At 37.3% G+C, this 18,815-nt stretch overlaps 1 protein-coding gene across 3 annotated transcripts in view; it reads left to right on the forward strand.

Moving 5' to 3' along the window:
- Positions 1–18,815, forward strand: part of katnb1 (katanin p80 (WD repeat containing) subunit B 1) — a 51,041-nt gene that overhangs the window by 25,151 nt on the left and 7,075 nt on the right. For all 3 annotated transcript variants that reach the window (XM_036586947.1, XM_036586944.1, XM_036586946.1), the window contains 2 exons: positions 2,827–2,977; positions 10,319–10,503. In XM_036586947.1, the coding sequence (XP_036442840.1) occupies positions 2,827–2,977; positions 10,319–10,503 (336 nt within the window). The remainder of the gene's footprint in view (positions 1–2,826; positions 2,978–10,318; positions 10,504–18,815) is intronic.

An 18,815-nucleotide genomic window follows, 5' to 3' on the forward strand; every position in this document is an offset into this window, starting at 1 on the left:
GCATGTAGAAGTCATTTTCTGCCGCAGTTGCCAAATCTTTGCACCCCATATAATTGACACATGTCGATTTGAACAATTCATAAAATGAGTATAATAAGTACCAATAAGTAGACCACAAAAATAGCAACCTTTTAATTTAACTTTCTTCATACTATGAAAACCTCAATGATGAAGCCCAACTATAGCAGCATTTAAAGTAATTGTTAGTCAAAGTTACCAAATCAGCTCATTTGTACCCAGTCTGATTGTCTCATAAGTCAAATTCAACACATTATAAAATTACCATGCCCAATAAGTAGACCAAAGAAACGCACAAATTTCTTGTAAAGTCTGTCATACCATGAACATATGTAAGAGAAGGTCCATTTACTGCAGCATTTTAACATAAAAGGCTGCATTTGAAAGCCTTAAAGATTTTCAGTGACGATTAAAGTTCATATACATGTTCGAATCTACTGACATGTACCCAAGGAGGGTCGAGGCCAAAATAGCAATGTTGGGCGAACTTGCAAAGCAAGCTTGGACCCTGCAAATCGCCGCTTGTGGCTATATTTGTTGTTGGTGTTGGTGGTGGTGGTGGTGGTGGTGTTGGTGGTGATGGTGGTGGTGGTTTTTTGTGGTGACAATAATTTCTAATAAATATTACTAAGATGCACTTAAATTCGTGTAAATGTTAAATAGTTAAATTTCACACTTTAGATTTTTTTTTCAGACCTTTTGTATTCTGGCACATTGACTATAAAGGAATACAGTGATAAAGAGGTTGAGGTGGGTTGCACAGACAAGGATTAAATTAAACTTTAGCTTAAGTTAGCTAATTAAGGATTTCTTAGGTTTAGTTAAGATCTAGGTTTTATTTTAAATGAGTTGTATTGCACCACATCATTTTGAACATGGATTTACATATCTGCAATTAAAGCCTTAACCTGCGATTAAAACAGTAACCTGTCATAATTCTGACTGTCTGCCTTGATATATTCAACAGTATAAATAAACAGCAATGATACTAATCATTGTTTATAAGTTGACACCAAGTATTATTAGAGTAGCCCTCCAGCCTGTGAACTAGCTATGTGCGAAACTGTTCAACCTAGATCAACTAGTTTAACAAAACCATGTTCTTCCCTGGAGTATATTTAGTCTGTCTTCAGCCATTTACTTAATTTACCCACAATTTGTAACTGTTAAATGTGCATGCATTAGTGACATCCCACTGCTGACTTTATTTTATTCTATTTTCGTGAAACTCATAAAAGTTACTTGAGTGCCAATATCGCGCTTTTGTGAGTTTAAGCTTATCCTTGTTGCTGCAACTAACAAACTCTTTTATAAAAGATAAAAGCTGTCCACATGGTGCTCGATGTGGGCCAAATTCAGAGTTGAGTTTCGCCTTTATAGCAAGGAGATGGCACCGAAATTGTATGCACTAATATTCAAGCTACCTGTTACATATGGGGTGACGTTTGCATAAAAAGAGGCGTGTCTTAGTTGTCTGCGATAGTATTTTGTTTGCCAGTGTTCAGACGCGCTGGCCAAATAGTTTTGTTGATTATTTATGTTAAAAAAGTGCACATTCTTTACAGAGAACACTTTTTAACATTTTAACACTACTACAGTTTGTTTCTTTGCTGAATGTAACATAATAAAGAAAAAAAAAACAAAAAATGTCTGTGTTCATGTGATACTAGCTAGCTGAATGCATTTTTCTGTGGATAGTAGAAAGGTGGCCTGAAATAAAATGGCCTGTGGTAGTTTTGCCATATTTCATGTTTTTTGTATTTTCCACTGTGTTAAACTCAAATTGTGCACTAAAATGTGCAATGTGCAATATGCAAGCAAATGCGTTTAGCTTTGTTCCTTGTAGGGAATGGTAATTTTATTTTGTCAACAAAAAATGTGCCCAGACATTTGATGTTTTGTTTATTTGATAGAATTTACGTGTTTGGAAAGCTCTTCACAAGAACAGCCTGGCAACCTCTAGTTCATGGAGGCATTTATAACAATCTGAATGCGCCACCCAGAAAATCAGCTTAAGCACCTGTGTTAAGTCTGAATACCGATAACTTTTCCCACATATCTAATGACTTAAGTGGCTGACTTAAGTCACTATGACTACGAACTATGAATATGGCCCTGTGCATAATTATCATAAGCCCTACTTGCAGTTAAGACTGGAGTAGAGAACCCCTGCCAAAGCACTGCCAAATAAAATACAGTTTACAGTGAATTATTCAAAAGATATTTAACTTAAATTTGTTTAATTCTGAATATAATGAAAGAGGCTGTTAACATGTTAGCTATTTGTCAAGCTGGTCATCATAGACTTGGTTGGCACAGAGAAGCCTTATTAAAGGACCAACTGAACATCTTTGTGTTTCTGGTCAGACTTCAAGAACCTATTTAATTGCTTCTTGTTAAAATAACAAAATGGCTAGCTCTTACAGTGTTAGGTTAGCCCATAGGCTTCTGCTATTGCAGCCTGTATTTATCGTTGTAGGATGTTTGAAAAACAGACAGTATATTGGGGCTGATAGAGGACATTAACTGCAAAATAATAAAAGAGAACACAGATTCCAAGACTAATACAAGACTTAATGTCCAGCTCTGTGCACATCAAAACTATAGACAGCACCTTTATTTTATTTAAACCGTCCAACTTAATGGCCATCACAATAGATGGAATCTGTGTTTCCCCTATTGTCAGTCAGGTTAGGCCTACTGTAAGGTTGGTTTGATTCTCTAGATCTCTTTCTGTTTTTCCAACCTTTGAATAAAGTAATTGAACCAGTATGATCTTTCTTTCACCTGTGTCCCTTTTAAATATAGGTGTGTGTTGTTCAATCCTGATGGCAGCTGTTTGTACAGTGGCTCAGAGGACACTTTGCGAGTGTATGGCTGGGAGCCAGACCGCTGCTTTGATGTGGTGCACGTAGGCTGGGGCAAAGTGGCTGACTTTGCAGTCTGCAACAGTCAGATGGTGAGTGTCCTACTCGTATAGACATGTTGTTGTTGTTGTTGTTTTTTTTATTTTTTTATTTTTATGTCTACACATGATTGAGGAAATTTATAAATGGTAGTATTCAGGAGACTGAGTCTGTTTGGTGGGGCATTTCTGCAGTGGCAGAACCCCTCAAACAGCCATCTTAACAGCAGTGCTCCATAGAATGGAGCGTAAAAATTGAACTGTGTCATTTCACACATGCCAGCATTTCCCCCTGAAATGACATTGAAATGATAATCACAGGGGAGAATGCTGGCATTTGTCAAAACTATTTGTGTTGCCAAAGTTCCTTTCATCCATGCTCTTTTGAGCCTCTTGGATGTCACATCCTTGTCCCATTAGAGCATAGCCACTGGAGTCAAAGCTAAGGCGTGGTTTAGTGAATAGGCCAGTGTGAGGCAGTGCTTCCCCACTCACTCAGATGGCAGCTCATTGGTGCTCTCCAGAGTACTAGGCAGTGGGCCAGGTGACTGGTCAGGTGAAGAACTAATTCTCCTATCCTGCAACTGTGATGCGCAGCCCCCCCCCCACCCCTTAAACATAGCAATGTGCAACATGCTCATTAGATGAACACTAAAGAGGACCGCAATTAACAGCTTCTTTACAACTACTGACGTACTTGCTAAAGCCTGAGACTGATACACCAATGTGACAAGTCATTCATTAATCTTATTGTTACTGAGCTCTTTTGAGGAATGATCGAACTAATAATCTCTGCAGTGTTTGTGAGTAGGGATGCATTGATACTGATACTGATATTGGGTAGGGCCGCAACGATTATTCGACTTAGTCGACTAAAATCGACGACCAAATTAGTTGGCAACTAATTTAGTAGTCAGTTAGTTGGTGATGTCATTACACATATTTCTCGCGCTCACTAGGAATGTTTCATTACCGCTTACTGCAGAGTTAACAACAACGCGATGGCTGCCACAAGAACAAAATCCTCAAAAGTGTGGGAGCTAAACTCAGAAAAAAGGTTGTCAGTTGTGTTATTTGTAAAGCCAACCTTAGCTGGCATGAGAGCACATCTTCCATGTTGGAGTATCTGAAGAGGAAACTCGTTGTGGCGGACGTTTGCAGCAAACTTGTTCTCTATGCCCTGTGTGTTCACAGAGAACTGCTTCCTTAAACTAGCGAGTGGAGCTAAACGTTCGCGGAGAACAGAAAACTGTTTGGATCGCTGTCCTCTGTTTGCCGAATTTGAACGCACCGGTGACCTCGACGTTAAGATGACGATGAAGTGTTTAAAACTGTAAACATTATCTGGAAAGTGAACAGGGTCGCTGTGAATAATAGTTACTTGCTTCTCTGTTCCAACTCCATTAACGATACCATAAAACACACATTTCAAAATACACAGCTCAGCTCATAACATGAAGTAGGACAGAATTTAACATTAACATTAGCTAACTAGCTCACTAGCACAACTATCGCCGCTTCCCAAACCACACACTTCTGTGCTTCACTAATGAGTGCACTTCTAATGGTATATGCACTATTTTTACACACCATTTAGTGTGCTAGTATGCGATTTGGGACGGGGCGTATCTTACCGAGATGAATCGTCTTCATATATCCGCTCCATCAGAGTGCATCTTCTCTGCAGTGGGGAGTATCCGCTCCCCAGCACGGAGAGATACTGTCTTTCCTCCATTTCAATAAAGACCTGTGATTGTAAAATTTTGTTGCAACAGAGTTTAGACAGACAGCAGAATGCACAGATCACAGACTTTAAAGTGATTATTTATTTACCTGATTAAAGGAAAACTGATTTAATTTTGTTATATTTTATTGTTGCTGCTTTGCACATCCTTGGTTATAAATTTTGACAGGAAACAAATATTGGAGTTTTATTTTTTTGTCTTTTGTATAAGCAGGAGTGTTCCCTAAAACAGTGATTTTAAATTGTATTCACCTTTATTGTCTTCATTGTTAGCAAATGCATGAAACAACCTCAAGCTAAATTTAAAAACGAATAGCTACATAAAAGTTATTTGGTAATGTAGTGATTCATAATCCAAATAATGGATTATTCGTTTCAGTAATCGATAGATTATTCGACTGTCAAATTAGTCGTTTGTTGCAGCCCTGGTATTGGGCCGATACCATGCTCATTTACTCATACTCATAAAAATTTACAGGCACCAACATTCTGATACCCGCTGATACCATGTGACGTTATACAGGGTGATTCAAAAAGATTCATCTGATTTCAAAATGATTTATTTCACTTGTAAATCACTGCAGAACAACGCAGTAAATTGTAAATGGTTTAAGTGAGCATTAAGTTTATTATGTAATTTTACAGGTGCTCAAAATGACCTCCTTCAGCTGTACAGACATCATCAACGCAATAGTCAAATTCATCCCATGCTCAATTGAGCATGTCTGGTTTCTCTGTACTCACAGCTCTTTTGATGCGATTTCAGAGATCATCCAGTGTTGTGGAACCAACAACGTATGCTCCGAGCTGTTGGAGGTTCACTGCCAACGAAAATCACGTTGCACAGTTATTTGTATTCACTCAGTTATTCATGGATTCACTCTTATTTAAGTGGAGAGCGCAAAACGCTTTCTGCTTAGGGGTCGCCATCTCCTCGCAGACTGAAGGGAGCCATCTTCCGGTGACAGTTCGAAACTCTGTGACCCCCTCTTTCAATTGTTTTTGAATCACCCGGTATACTACCACGTTAATGAACAAACAACTCAAGCTGGCAGTGAACAAGGGTCACACAGAGATGTGTTACTGACTCCATGACAGTTGAACACTTTAAAGATTCTGCCTTGATAAGTTCCCAGTCAGTCATTAAAATAGGATAAAATGTACTTGGGCATTCATCACTGTTGGCATATATGCGTGGGAGAAGCTAATGGATGCTCTTGCTGCAGCACTCCAACTAGAGCATAGATAACTTTGTACTTTGCACATGAGTTTAGCAAACATCAGTAATAGCAGTGCAGAGCTTTGCATGCTCGCATGTGCATTGATATTTACCTTTGTACAGAATATTATTTAATCTTGCATGCGAGCAAATCTGTCCCACTTTTGATATTTTTATATATTTATATACCCATGCTCAGACTACTCAAATACTCTAGTGCCCCAAACTGTTATCACATGACATTATCTTTTGCTGAAAGGAATTCTGTGGTATTCTTAGTCTAGGTTTGTGACTGAATCGATAATGGGAATCAGCTCGGTGCCATCTGAAGTACTAATGACACTTTTCAGAATTGAGAAAAGAAAAGGGGAATGGTCACATTTTTAAAATTTTATAGCAGAAGATACTGTGTCATGTCAGAGCATTCAAAGAAAATTCACAGTTTTTGCCATCAAAGCCGTTTGGAAGGAAAAAGCAAGGAAAAGGTTTCTGTATAAAACGGAGGATTCAGCTCCTAAGAACCACTGTGGTACTATGATATGGATTATCCTCTTTCATCCACTAGCCTATCCTTCTCAAACTTAAACTATTCAAATGGCAGCCCTACTGAACAGTAATACAGAACTAGCCCATGTAGTTGTTAGAGCATACTATGTATTTTTAATATGGTTGAGTTTAGTCATGCTAGTTGAAACATTTGATTTTGAAGCAATCATAATGTACCCAATTGGGTACAACCAGCCAACCAGCACAAATGAAAAATGAATTTACCTCAGTATATTTTTTAACTAACTATTATGGTGTCAAGTGAGCACTCTAGTAGTTCAGGCACATGCAGTATGTGCGGACCTACCTCAGTTCAGCTCGGCTTTTTAACTGCAGTGGTGTCTGGCTGGCAGTGGTCTGGAAACTGAGTTTGATTCTGGTTGAAATTAAATCCATTTTGGAATCTTATTATCAACATGTAAGTGTTTCTCAATGCATCTAATGCTGTGGTTCTTCAAAGTTCGTATGAATGTTGCCCACCTTTTATTTCTTAAGTCTTTCAGTGGTCTGTGATAAATACTGACACAACAGCAGTCTGCATATCCACCAATTCTTACTTTCTTAGCAAAGTGATGGTGCAAGTAGTGGGAAAGGAGAATCCAGTAAAATTAGTGCTCTGTGCTGTTTTTGTTGTAATATTCATGTGGCCACGTCTGTACATTGCATGCAGTACATCATGCAGTGCCGATATGGCCCTGCCTCCACTAACCCGAAACAACGTAAGAGGTATAATTTGTTGTAGATTCTGGAGTAAAACAGTTGACTGTCTCTAGAGTTCTACAGCAATCTGTCTTTTCCTTTTTGTTTAGTTTTGTTTAGTTTCTTGGACAATTGATCAAGTGTTTTGACTGTGTAACTGGTCCTCTTTAAATGTTTAATTGGCATCTTTCAGAAAAGGAGATACTATACTATATAATATACTTCAAAATATGAGTGGAATCACAAAGTGTGATCAGACCTCTCCCAGAAATCTCTGGTGATATGAATTGTACAGTTGTCAATCATCTGTTCTGTTCTAAAACTAAGACTGTTTGAATTATCAGCAGTCTACTTATATGCTACTAGTGCAGTAGTCGTTCAAACAGTCTTGGTGAAAAGCACCGTTGTTTGCAGTAAAAAAGATCTAAACCTTACATTAATTTTTAATTAAATTAAAACAAAAATTCCATTTTCTAATTTTTTCAGGCTTAGTCATCTGACTCTAACTGGCTCATAATTAGACAAAATTTATAGGAAGAGTAAGAAAAAAATCACTTTTTGTTAAAATTCAAAGTATCTGATTTTCTGTATGGCACACTTCAACATCAGTGGTCATTGCATGATCCAAGGAATCATAATAAATGGTGATTATGAGCAGTTATTTTTGTGAGCATCCCCAAGTTGCTCATAATTGTAAAATTTCATAGGGTAGTAGACAATCCATAATTAGAAATACCAAATGCATAGGTTCTGAATGCTCTTTGTCCCTCTTAAAAGCTAACCCCATGTGTGGTATCAAAAATGACCACTTCTTTGGACAGATGCAGAAAGCATACAGCAAAGTTGGGTAGTCATGTATTTATGTTGGCGTGTCATGTAGAACAGAGCATTCTGTTTTTGGCACCTAGAAGCTGTATAGTGCTGAATTTACCATATTTTTATTTGATTTGACTCTTGGGATGCTGTTTTGTTATTAGGCTAAGGAATCAGATGTTAAATTGTCTACTTTGCTTTTTTGTCCATTTCAAACTTAAAAAAGGTGAATACAAGAGTTTTGCCTTTATGACAAAGAGTGAAAAAGTTGTGGACCGCAGTTTACCACTTTACTACAGTATCTCTTAAAGCCGATGAGGTTCACTAATTGGACCCTGCTTAAGAAAAAAAGCCATACAAAAAAGGGTACTTGGACTCCATTTTTCCTTTTTCTTGCTTTGTTGTATCTGTCATTTATTTGTCTGTTTATACAGGAAGATTCACTCAAAAGAGGCCCCAAATATTCAGTAATAACTCTAGGACAAAGCAATCTAAACTAAACAACGTGCAATGTGCTCCTCAGTATATGAAGCTTCGAACAAGCCTGGATGCCCCTGCGTCAGAGCGGACAGCCTTCGCGATGTTTAACCTCCATTTGCAACTTCCGGGTGCAATACCCCCGCACATCCCTTCATGTTTCTGGCAGAAATCGGAGATCACTTCCAGCATCACATGTAATGCAATTGATTACACATACGTCAATGTATGTAGCATATTTTTTGGTTCAGATTGCTTGATTCTAACGGGAGTTACAACAGAACATACGGGGCCTCTTTTGAGTGAATCTCCCTGTACATCTGGCTTGTAAATAACCTCTGTAAATAAGCTCGTAGAAGCAACGTTACAGAATTGACGGCAGTCCAAAAGGTTCTATACATAGCTAGCTAGCTAATGATAGGTACTTTCTCTGTTGGTATTACTATCTTAGCTAGTTAGCTGTCTACAACATCGACAGTGTTTAAAGTTGTACATGAAACACACATCTTGCTGTTGAGACTTGCTCTTTTCTTTATAAGGGCTGGGAATCATAGGGCATCCCACGATACGATATTTTCTCATGATATGTTGCCCAAAATGATATTACGAGACTGTGATTCTGTGATCCTCGATGTATTGCAAGACAGTCCTCTACGATACATCACAATATCTGTGTAACTGAAGAAAATAAAATACTCCTAATTAGGCAAATAGCAGGAATTATGTATTAATTTGTCAGTTTCAGAGAATTTGACAACCAACATGAAACAATGTACAACAAAGCACATAGCTTAGCTTCGTGCCTTTTTACCACATATACACTTGACTGCGTGTGTCATCATTCCAATGTAAAAAAGCCATAAACCACAGGAAGCAGAACAGTTCTGGGGTTAAAATTTCTAAAGGTAGTGCCTCACTGAAATCTTTTCTAACTGTGTAAGCCTACAGACAAAAAACAAATTTATACAAAAAATATATATTAATGCAAAAATACACATTTCTCTCTCAAAATACTGGTAGCCCTTGGGGACGTAGAAGGAAGTTTTGCTTTAAAAACTGTTAATTGTAGGCTGACTTGAAGTTGTGGCAAAGTTAGGCGTTTTCTCAACAAAAAGATTGGGATGATGATGAAGAAAGTGACTGCATGTTTGTTGTGTTGCCCATGTGATTTATTTTAATGAGACAGTTCTTGCAAATTGCGTAGTCTTTATCTGTTTGTCCCTTCAATGCTGTAAAAAGCCGATGTGGGACCCAGACTTTCGACTTGAAAGAGGACGGTGCCTGTCTGAATGTTTCCCCTGTTGGTCACCATCTGCCCTGAGAGTTTCTTTTTCTTCACTGCAGGTTTACCCTATTCATTTGATTAGCGCCATAGTGCCACCATGTGGAGTCATGAAGTAATGAATCTGATAAATCGAATTGAGTCAAATTGGAGCATTTGCAGTGCATTAATGTTTCAGTAAATAAATCAACATTTGGCACCACTGTATCAATAATGTATCGCAAAATAAAGCAATATTTTAATCCCACTCCTTTCTTTATTAAATAAGAGTTTATCGAGTAAAACGGTGATGTCTGGGGATGGGTGTGATTATATATATTTATGAATGCCTGAATTCAGCAGAGAATCCACATACATTTACATTGACATTTTGAGTGTATATGAATTGAAAGGCCTAAAACGAAACACAGCCCCACAATAGTTTTTGTTTTGGTTGTTTTACACAATGTTCCTGGAGTGACTGACAACATGCCATAGTTACAAACAAGCAAAAACCCTTTCACCCTCTTTTTAGCAACAAGCAAACATTCCAAAAATCAAGTCTCTCTCTCTCTCTCTCTCTCTTCCCCCCCTCCTCCTCCTCCCCCTCTCCCCGTTTGTGTTTATCTTGATTAGATTGGTGTGTCATGCAGCCAGATGAATGTCAGCTTGTATATTGTGGATCTCAACCGGGTGAAGAAATCAGGATCTTTAATCCAAGGACTGAGTCAAGATGATAAGCCACTTGCAGTGCCCGCTTCTAAAGGAGCAACGCTATGGCGTAATTATGAGAGACCCACCACGTCATGCAGCAGACAAAAGTACGTATCAAAATGGTCTTAGCCACAGATGCACATACATTAATAAACATTTATGCTAAACACATTTTTGTAGAACACTTTTTGCTGAGTCCTCAAGTTACAGATATGAAAGGAAATAAAGGAAATACACAGTTTGCAGAGAAAGAAAATATTAGAAAGAAAAAAAATTAAAAGCTTATTTAAAGAAGCTTCTTTGTGAAAATGTTTAAAGCAGTCCACTTACTGCTGGCAACCACAATACATATTTACTTTTTCCAGAAATGATTAGCATGTGTTTGATCATGTAAAGAATTACCATGAAAAAAAATCAAGAGAATACTTAAATATAATTCACGCAACCATGCAAAATTTTTACAGTTTGCCCTAACAGGTTCTTTATTGCATCGTCAAAACTGAGTTTAATTGCTTAAAGAATGAACTGGGCTCAAGTACAACAACAAAAATATTTCTCTTATCTTTCTGGCTACAAAACAGTTACATTTAGTGAATATAAAGAAATAATATAAAGAACTAATAAAATTAAGTAAAGAAACTGGATTTTCAAAAGACGTTTTATAACTTGTATTGAGATGTAATATAATCTTATGAGTTCATCCTTAAATAGTATCCTTGTATTTCTGTCAGATAAACAAATTGAGTTTAAAGTGGCCTCGCAACTAATAATCTTTGTTTTAAAATATTTTGCCCCTCTAGTTTCTTTATTTGAAAAGTGTAAATCCTGTGTTTTTGTAGTTTAATTATTTATTTAAATTGTGCTTCTAAGGCAAATACATGGTAAACAGTCATAAAAGCAAGCACATCTGTAATTCTGTAATTAATTGATATGTTAAACTGTTTTTATTTAGGAGTCTCATTAGTCTCATTTGAGAAATTAGTCAAAAGGCCTCTAAGTGCATGTTTAGTTATGAAGGCATGTAGAACCTATGGTGTACCTTTAAATATTACATGCAGAAATGAATAATTCATAGTTTTGATTAGGGATGCAACGGTACATGATATGTAGTTATGAGTTATTGTTAGGTGTGCCCGCTACAAATCAACACAATGACCAAAGTATTACGATACAGCTCTTTTTTTTGTATGATTTTCTAAATATGCTTATTGCGCTGCAGACCACATGCATGTTATACATTCAGATCCATCTATCAGCGCTCTGTATGCAAATACAAGCAGAAAGGGGGGAACTAAAAACAGCTCCAACGTGACCATGGTGCTAGCGAGACAGATAGAAATTAAGGCCATTTTGTCACCCAGCATTCAAAAATTTTAAATCCTTTTATTTTTGATGGAGGTCTGCGCTTTGACGCTGGCACTGAGTCGATGTGCGGTGGTACTCGCGACTCTGGCAGCCAGTGTTTTAGGTAAACAGACAGATGCTAATGGTAAGTTACCTCAGGTAATGTTACTAGCCTAGCCTCTTTCAGCTCATGTCTTTCAGCTTGAAAAATAGTCAAAACGGATGCAAAGTGTGATAAGTGATGCTGAGCGCTTCATTCAATTAAATTTATACACGTACAGTGTAAAAATGAACTTGAACCTGGCTATTATTGGCTCTCCCTGCCATTGTTCTGTAGCAGTGCTCTGCTACATGACACTACATTGTGCAATGCAGCGTGTCCGTTATGCGGTGGCCTATAGTGTCCGCTCCCACATGCATTTCAGCAGCAAAGTAATTTGCGAACTCTATGAAACATCAAGGAGAGTGGCATGACCAAGAGCGATCTCTTTTGCCCAGGATCTGGACATTTGTACGTATCTCTAATATTGTCTATACTATTGCCCTAATAACTATCTGTAATCTAATGTTTTAAAAAAAAAGTAAAAGAATCGAAGAATATCAACAAAAATGAAAAAGGATAAAAAGGAATGAAAAATTCTTCAGCCGCTGAGTTCTTGTGGAAGGAAGGAAAAGGCTTTCGCTTTATTGAGCATGTAATGGGAAGATGGTTCCCGGTCAACCACAATGCAAATATCATCTTGAAACATCCCTTTTTATTGACCTCTGGGTTCATGAGGTAATCATCCCATCCCTTTTTACAGAATTCCATACCATTTTAGTCACCATCATATCCAAATTTTACACATTTTTTGGTAACCCTTAAAACCAAACACATATGCTGTCTTTTAAAAACCCACTCTGGTCTAGCCCGTACCAGGCCGTTCCATCCTTACAGGGCCATCTTACACAACTCTCCGTATAAGTTCAGAGGTTCACCTCAGCTATAACTTATACTGTCATCTGGTACAACTCTCTTCTGTGATTTCAGAAGATCATCCCTGTCAGAGATGCATACAGTCCATAGCCTGCTCTTCTATATTACCTTTTTAGGAGAGCTCCAAACTCTCTAGTCAGCCAATATTTAGTTCATTGATTGTTAACCAGGGAATGTTTTATTCAATCTTTTCCTTCAAGAGAAAGTTAAAAATAAACAAATTGCTATGGACACCCTATCCTGCTCTCTTTAATAGTTTAAAATAGTGAAGACAAAGCTCTACCTGTTTTCAAAGCTAAGAAGCACTTTTAATGTATTTCTCTCCTTGATTTCATGAAGTACAGACAGAAACTGCAACTTGATAAAGCAAACTTTATAAAATCGTTCAGGAAAAACAAAAAAAACTAGTTTTGAATGATTGCATGAACCAAAGATTTTTTTTCTTGGATTTTTTTATGGAAACCAATGACATGCCTGGACAGTGTTTTTCTAACTTCTAACCAAAATTTTAAAACTTTAAAACTTTCAAAACATATTGTTATATTTTACTGTATTTATGTTTATATGTATACATGTGTTTATATGTATATAGCAAAGATGGGTCAAAATGTAATGAAAAAAGTCTGTGGTCAATTAGCTAGCTGTCACACAAACTATGAACAAAAATCTAACCTTTGATTGAAGTAAACTTAATCTAAGAAAACAAAAGCAGTTTTTCAAAATAAATGTGGCACAATTATTCACACCCTGAGAAATTATTATAAACAAAATATAACTGGGGCATGTTCTCATTTATTTTTGTTTTTTAAATGTATCTATTTTATTATGTCTAGTCCACTTGAGTATTTAGGACCTCTTTAAGTGGTCATACATAACTCCATGTTTCAATGGGGTATAAATATAGGCTAACACAAAGGCCAAATTCTCAACATTCACTAACATGGGAAAAAAAATTGAGCATACATAAAATTGGATTGACCTTTATAAATCAGGCAGTGGCTATTAATAAAAAGCTACAAACCTGAAAATGTCCATATCCACTATTAGGGTAATATTTAAGTTTAAAACGACTGTAACTGTAGTAAGCCAGATAAAAATTCTCCAATGATTGTGGTTGGAGATTTGAAGAAAATTTTGGGGTCACCAGGTCTCCGGGACCTACAATTAGATTCCACCTCCATGCCAGCAACAATTTAAGCATTATCAGGGAAGACTTATTGCTGCTATGTTGGTAAATGGAGGTTGCACAAAATACTAAATGCAGGGCTGCCAAAAATGTAACACATGGTTTTGTGTTACAATTATTTTATGTATTTTTTAAAGGTTAAGACATTTTTTATGACTCCTTTTAACTATCCAATATATAGTTTCCATGGGATTGTAAAAGGTGCTATATAAAGGTTGTTGTTGTTGTTGCTGTTGCTGTTGTTGCTGTTGTTGCTGCTGCTGCTGCTGCTGCTGCTGCTGCTGCTGCTGCTGCTGCTGCTGCTGCTGCTGCGGAGCTGACTAAATAGTTGAACAGAAAGGAAGAGGACCTCTAGCGAAAACTAAATGAAAAGCAAGAGTTAAGATAGTATGCAAAATCAACTGCTTTAAAGGCTGTAAGCAGAACAATGATTTTGCAGTGAAAAACGTAAATAATACACATAGTTTAGTATTTTAAATTTTAGTTTAACTTATTAAAGCAAATTTTAAAAAAGAAACAAAAGAAAAACATGGAGATGTCACAAAGAAGGAAAAAGTAAAGGTGTTCTGAAAGATGAGTACCAAGATTGAAAAGCTGAAAGAAGGAGGATTATGCAGTAGACGTTACATGACGGTAAAGCCAACTGCATTCCAATATCAGCTATTGGCAGCTGTAAGTCAAAATGCATAAAGATTTTGTCATATGACTATATGAGGAAAAAAGTGTAAAACATATAAAAAATTGTAAAATAAATTGCAGGCCTTTCACTAAAATTATCTACAAAACAAAGTTTGAACCATTTCTCTTCAAGCTTTATTAATTGGAGAAGAAAAAGGAAGAGAGCTTTGCAGTTCCTGAAGAAAATAGTCAGTTTTATACAAAAAAGAAAGACTTAAGAGAAGAACAGAACAGAAGAAAAAAGAAAGCGTTAATATAACAGAACTTATGTTGACAGTTGCACCAGTACTCTAACTTGTGGTATATCGTCCCATCTACTGAACAACTTTTTACCAATGAGCCACAGACTATACATGTAGAAAAATATTAAATGAATGTTGCAGTGTAATGAATAATATTGAAAATATTGAAATCAACTGTTTTAAATGCAAAGATGGAGAAATGAGACATAAGGGATGAACAAATTCTGAGGTGAAAAATAACCTGTATTCTTCTTCTTCTTCTTCTTCTTCTTCTTCTTCTTCTTCTTCTTCCTCCCGCCTCCTCCTCCTCCTCCTCCTCTTCTTCTTCTTCTTCGTCTTCTTCTTCTTCTTCTTCTTCTTCGTCTTCTTCTTCGTCTTCTTCTTCGTCGTCTTCTTCTTCTTCTTCTTTGTCTTCTTCTTCTTATTATTATTATTATTATTATTATTATTATTATTACTGAGTTTTTTCAAGTCCATCCTGACTCCTGGCGATCATATGGATAGTGTTTCTCTAGAATATCCTGTCTTCTCTTTGGGTCTTTAAGCTTCTTTGTGGCTGGTTCATGATTTGTACTCCGATTGTGTCTAACCATCTTGTAGCTGGCCTTCAGCTATTCCAAGGATAATGATCTTTTTTGAATTGTTTTTTTCTCAAAAAATGTCCAGTTTAAGCTTCAATTTGGACTGAATGAAAAGTCTTTGCCAACAGTTCAAGGGCATCATGTTTTCTGTCTTGCTTGTTTATTGTCTACTGTTCACATCCATAAAGAACCACAGAGAAGAGTGTTGGATCTTTTGTGTTAATAATTAAATCAAGTAGGTGATAGCTGTCTACCATTACGACATCATCTCCATCATCGGTGAAGTTTGCAGTGTTTCCAGTTGTCATAACCTTGGTCTACTTCATACTTTATAGCATCTGCATGTTGAAGGTTATTAATGTGTCTTCCACCAATCTTAAATCCTCAATCATCTTCCTCTGATCCTGCTTCTCTCATTGTGTTCTGCATACAGATTGAACAGGTATAGTGATAACATGCATCCTTGTCTAACTCATTTGCCCATGTGGAACCAGTCTGTTTGTTCATTTTCTGTCACGACTGTGGCTTGTTAATCAGTGTAGAGGTTCCTCATAAAGACGACAGTATTTAGCTCTAGTATTTCCTTGCTCCTAAGGACTTTATATAATAATATGTAGTCGAAGCCTTAACTGTAGCCAATAAAAAAACTTGACTTCCTTTTTGAACTTGTTGCCTTTTTCAATAATCCAGTGTACGTTAGCAATTATATCTTGTTCCCCTGCCTTTCCTGAATCCTGCTTGCACATCTGGCTGTTTTCCTTCAAGCTGTTTTCTAGATTTGTTAGCATAAGCTTAAATATATATATATATATTTTTTTTTTTTTTGAAAATCTGTGTTCTCTGGAAAAAAAACTTTTTTCCACATATTTTTTTCCTCATTTTCCATAACTTTTAAAGATTGTGGGTTATTGTAGATTTGGATTTCTTCTTTGATGACCTTTTTGAGTTCCATCCATAGTTCCCCTGGTTCTCTGTCAGTTATGTTGATTGACTATTGACTGATGTTTTCTTTGAAGACAGTAATTATGTTCTCCAGGTCCTATTTTGGAAGTCTTATGTTTTTTTTTATTAATTAAGAAGTTTGTTCCATAATCAGCTTCAGGCCATGTTTTTGCAATTAAAATTGAGTTCCTCCATCTGTTGGTGCAAGGAATGTAGTCCATTTAGTTTTTGAGCCAAAATATTTGACTCAAAATAGCCCTTTCACTTGAATCAGAAAAGATGCAGGAACAAAAATTTGTTCACTTCCAGTAGCATTAACCCCATGAAAACAAGAGGGTGAGCTGTGGTATCCTCTTTTTGTAAAATACTAAACAGAAAAAGTTTCCCAGTCAACATTGTCATTTGTCACTCACAGTTGCAAAAAAGAACAAATTGGTTAACCAGCTAGTGTTAACTGCTTACTGCATGATGTCCCCTCTAAAACCACCTCATATGTACGCAAAAGTCGTCCTGACTTTGCTAAAAAAAAAATAGCAAGGCAGCAGGAACCAGGAACCAGTGAAACCCTTTTTAAGTGTCTAATTTGACTCATTAGCTACTGTAATTTCAATATCTGTGTGCTATCCTGTTAGCATATGTCTGCTGCTATTTTCAGCCAAGGGTCGGATCTAGTTGGTGCAGATTCGAGAGCCGCTTGTTGGGGTGGCTACCCCTCCCCTTTGTGCATGTCTGTTTTACAGACAAAATTCACATATCGGTACTAATGTGATGTCACTTCAAATTCCAGGCCACCACACAGACATTTGGTGGCTCAGGCTCTGTACTTGGCATGTCTTAAGTAACACTCCTTCCTCTTTGATGCTGGGAAAATATTTCTGTCACAGTACAACAAATGTCCACCCACTTCAGAGAAGTGAGCCCTCATGAATAGCCCTGGCAACTTCGCCTAGATCAGCATCCTGATGGGTAGCAGCTCTGAATGCCGCTCTTTGTCACAGACCTGGTGGACACATGCTTGTACATATGCTCTGACGTCCATCTCTGTGTCGGATATAGGGCTGTCTGTGGGAGAGTTACTTACTAGGTTGCTACTGTCAACTGCTTACCCACTATATGGACTACCTTGACGCTGAACCTCATGGAGACTCTGTCCATACCTTGTAGGTATTGTGCAAACTGTTCACATAACCACATTGCTGCCACACTGGGAGTATGCCAATTCTGTTGGGGTCAGTGATTGAGAGCAAAAGGCATTTGAATATGGTTCGCCTCTCTGCTCTTGTAGGCCATAACTACATAGTTACACTGACTACTGTAGACTTCTTGATACTGTTTAAGGCCAAAGCAGGTCACCTTGTTTTGCATTGTGTTTAGTTTGGACCGCTTGAGTTTGTGCCCCATCTCGTTATGCACTATGCTCTTTTGCTGGTATTGTGCTTTTTTAAATTAATTTTACCTGATGTGGTATCTGTGTAGCTTTTTCCAGAGTAAGCTCATGCTCTAGCTGCAGTTTGTCAGACATGTTGCTGTCCATCACAGCTGTAACTGCAGCCATGTATCTGTTCGTCTTTGGTTGCCCTGAATTTGCAATACTCTGCCATTTCATACAAACTCCTCATAAATGCTTAAATATTTTGCACTTTTCTTCATTCACTTATGGAAGCACACACGTTCATGTGTTTATGTATATTATGATGCAGCACAAAATGGTCATTAATCTCACCAGCATGATTGTAGTTGACACCGTGCACCAACACCGTGCTGTCCTTCTGTTATGAATGCAGTTAGCTAAAATGTGTTTAGCCTAATTTGCTCATCATGTAAAGAAGTGAAGTGACGTGGACATCATCCTCTCCCTGATCAGGCTTTGCTGCAATCTGAAAGCAAAAGACGACATGCTGTCTCCAGATTGGCTATGAGGATGGCTGGGTGAAATCAAAGGGTTCAGGTGTGTGAAACTTTGACATGGTGGACTGCTCTTTGTTCTTTTCTGTGACTGTTTAGTCTGTTTTCTTTGTCTTTCAGCAAGGCTTAGAAAATGACAAATCTGACACGTAATGATGACAGAGTACAAACGTTAGTTGAATACATTTTTTAATAAGTGTTGACAAAAGCGAGAGACTGAGACACTGGCTGCAAACAGACTAGCACAAGAACAAGATTTCTGAAATCTTTTAGAGGACTTCAGAGGACATTCAACTACAGGTGCACCAGCGAAACAAAATATAAATGTGAGCTCCACGGAAGTGTTGGCCTCGGATGTGATTAGTGCTGTCACTATGCTGCAGAGACTGATTTTGAAAGAGACAGATCGAGATTCAAAGCTATGAAACGTACTTTCCTTACAGCTGTACAGACATGCTTTTGTTTCATGGAAGAAAACCTGGTTTTCTTCACTGCAGTGATATGCGATCCAAAGTAACTAATGTAACATAAATGGCTAAAACGTCATTTAAAATCAGCTAAAGTT

The sequence above is a fragment of the Colossoma macropomum genome, unplaced genomic scaffold, assembly GCF_904425465.1.
Source record: "Colossoma macropomum unplaced genomic scaffold, Colossoma_macropomum, whole genome shotgun sequence".
Lineage (NCBI taxonomy): Eukaryota > Metazoa > Chordata > Actinopteri > Characiformes > Serrasalmidae > Colossoma > Colossoma macropomum.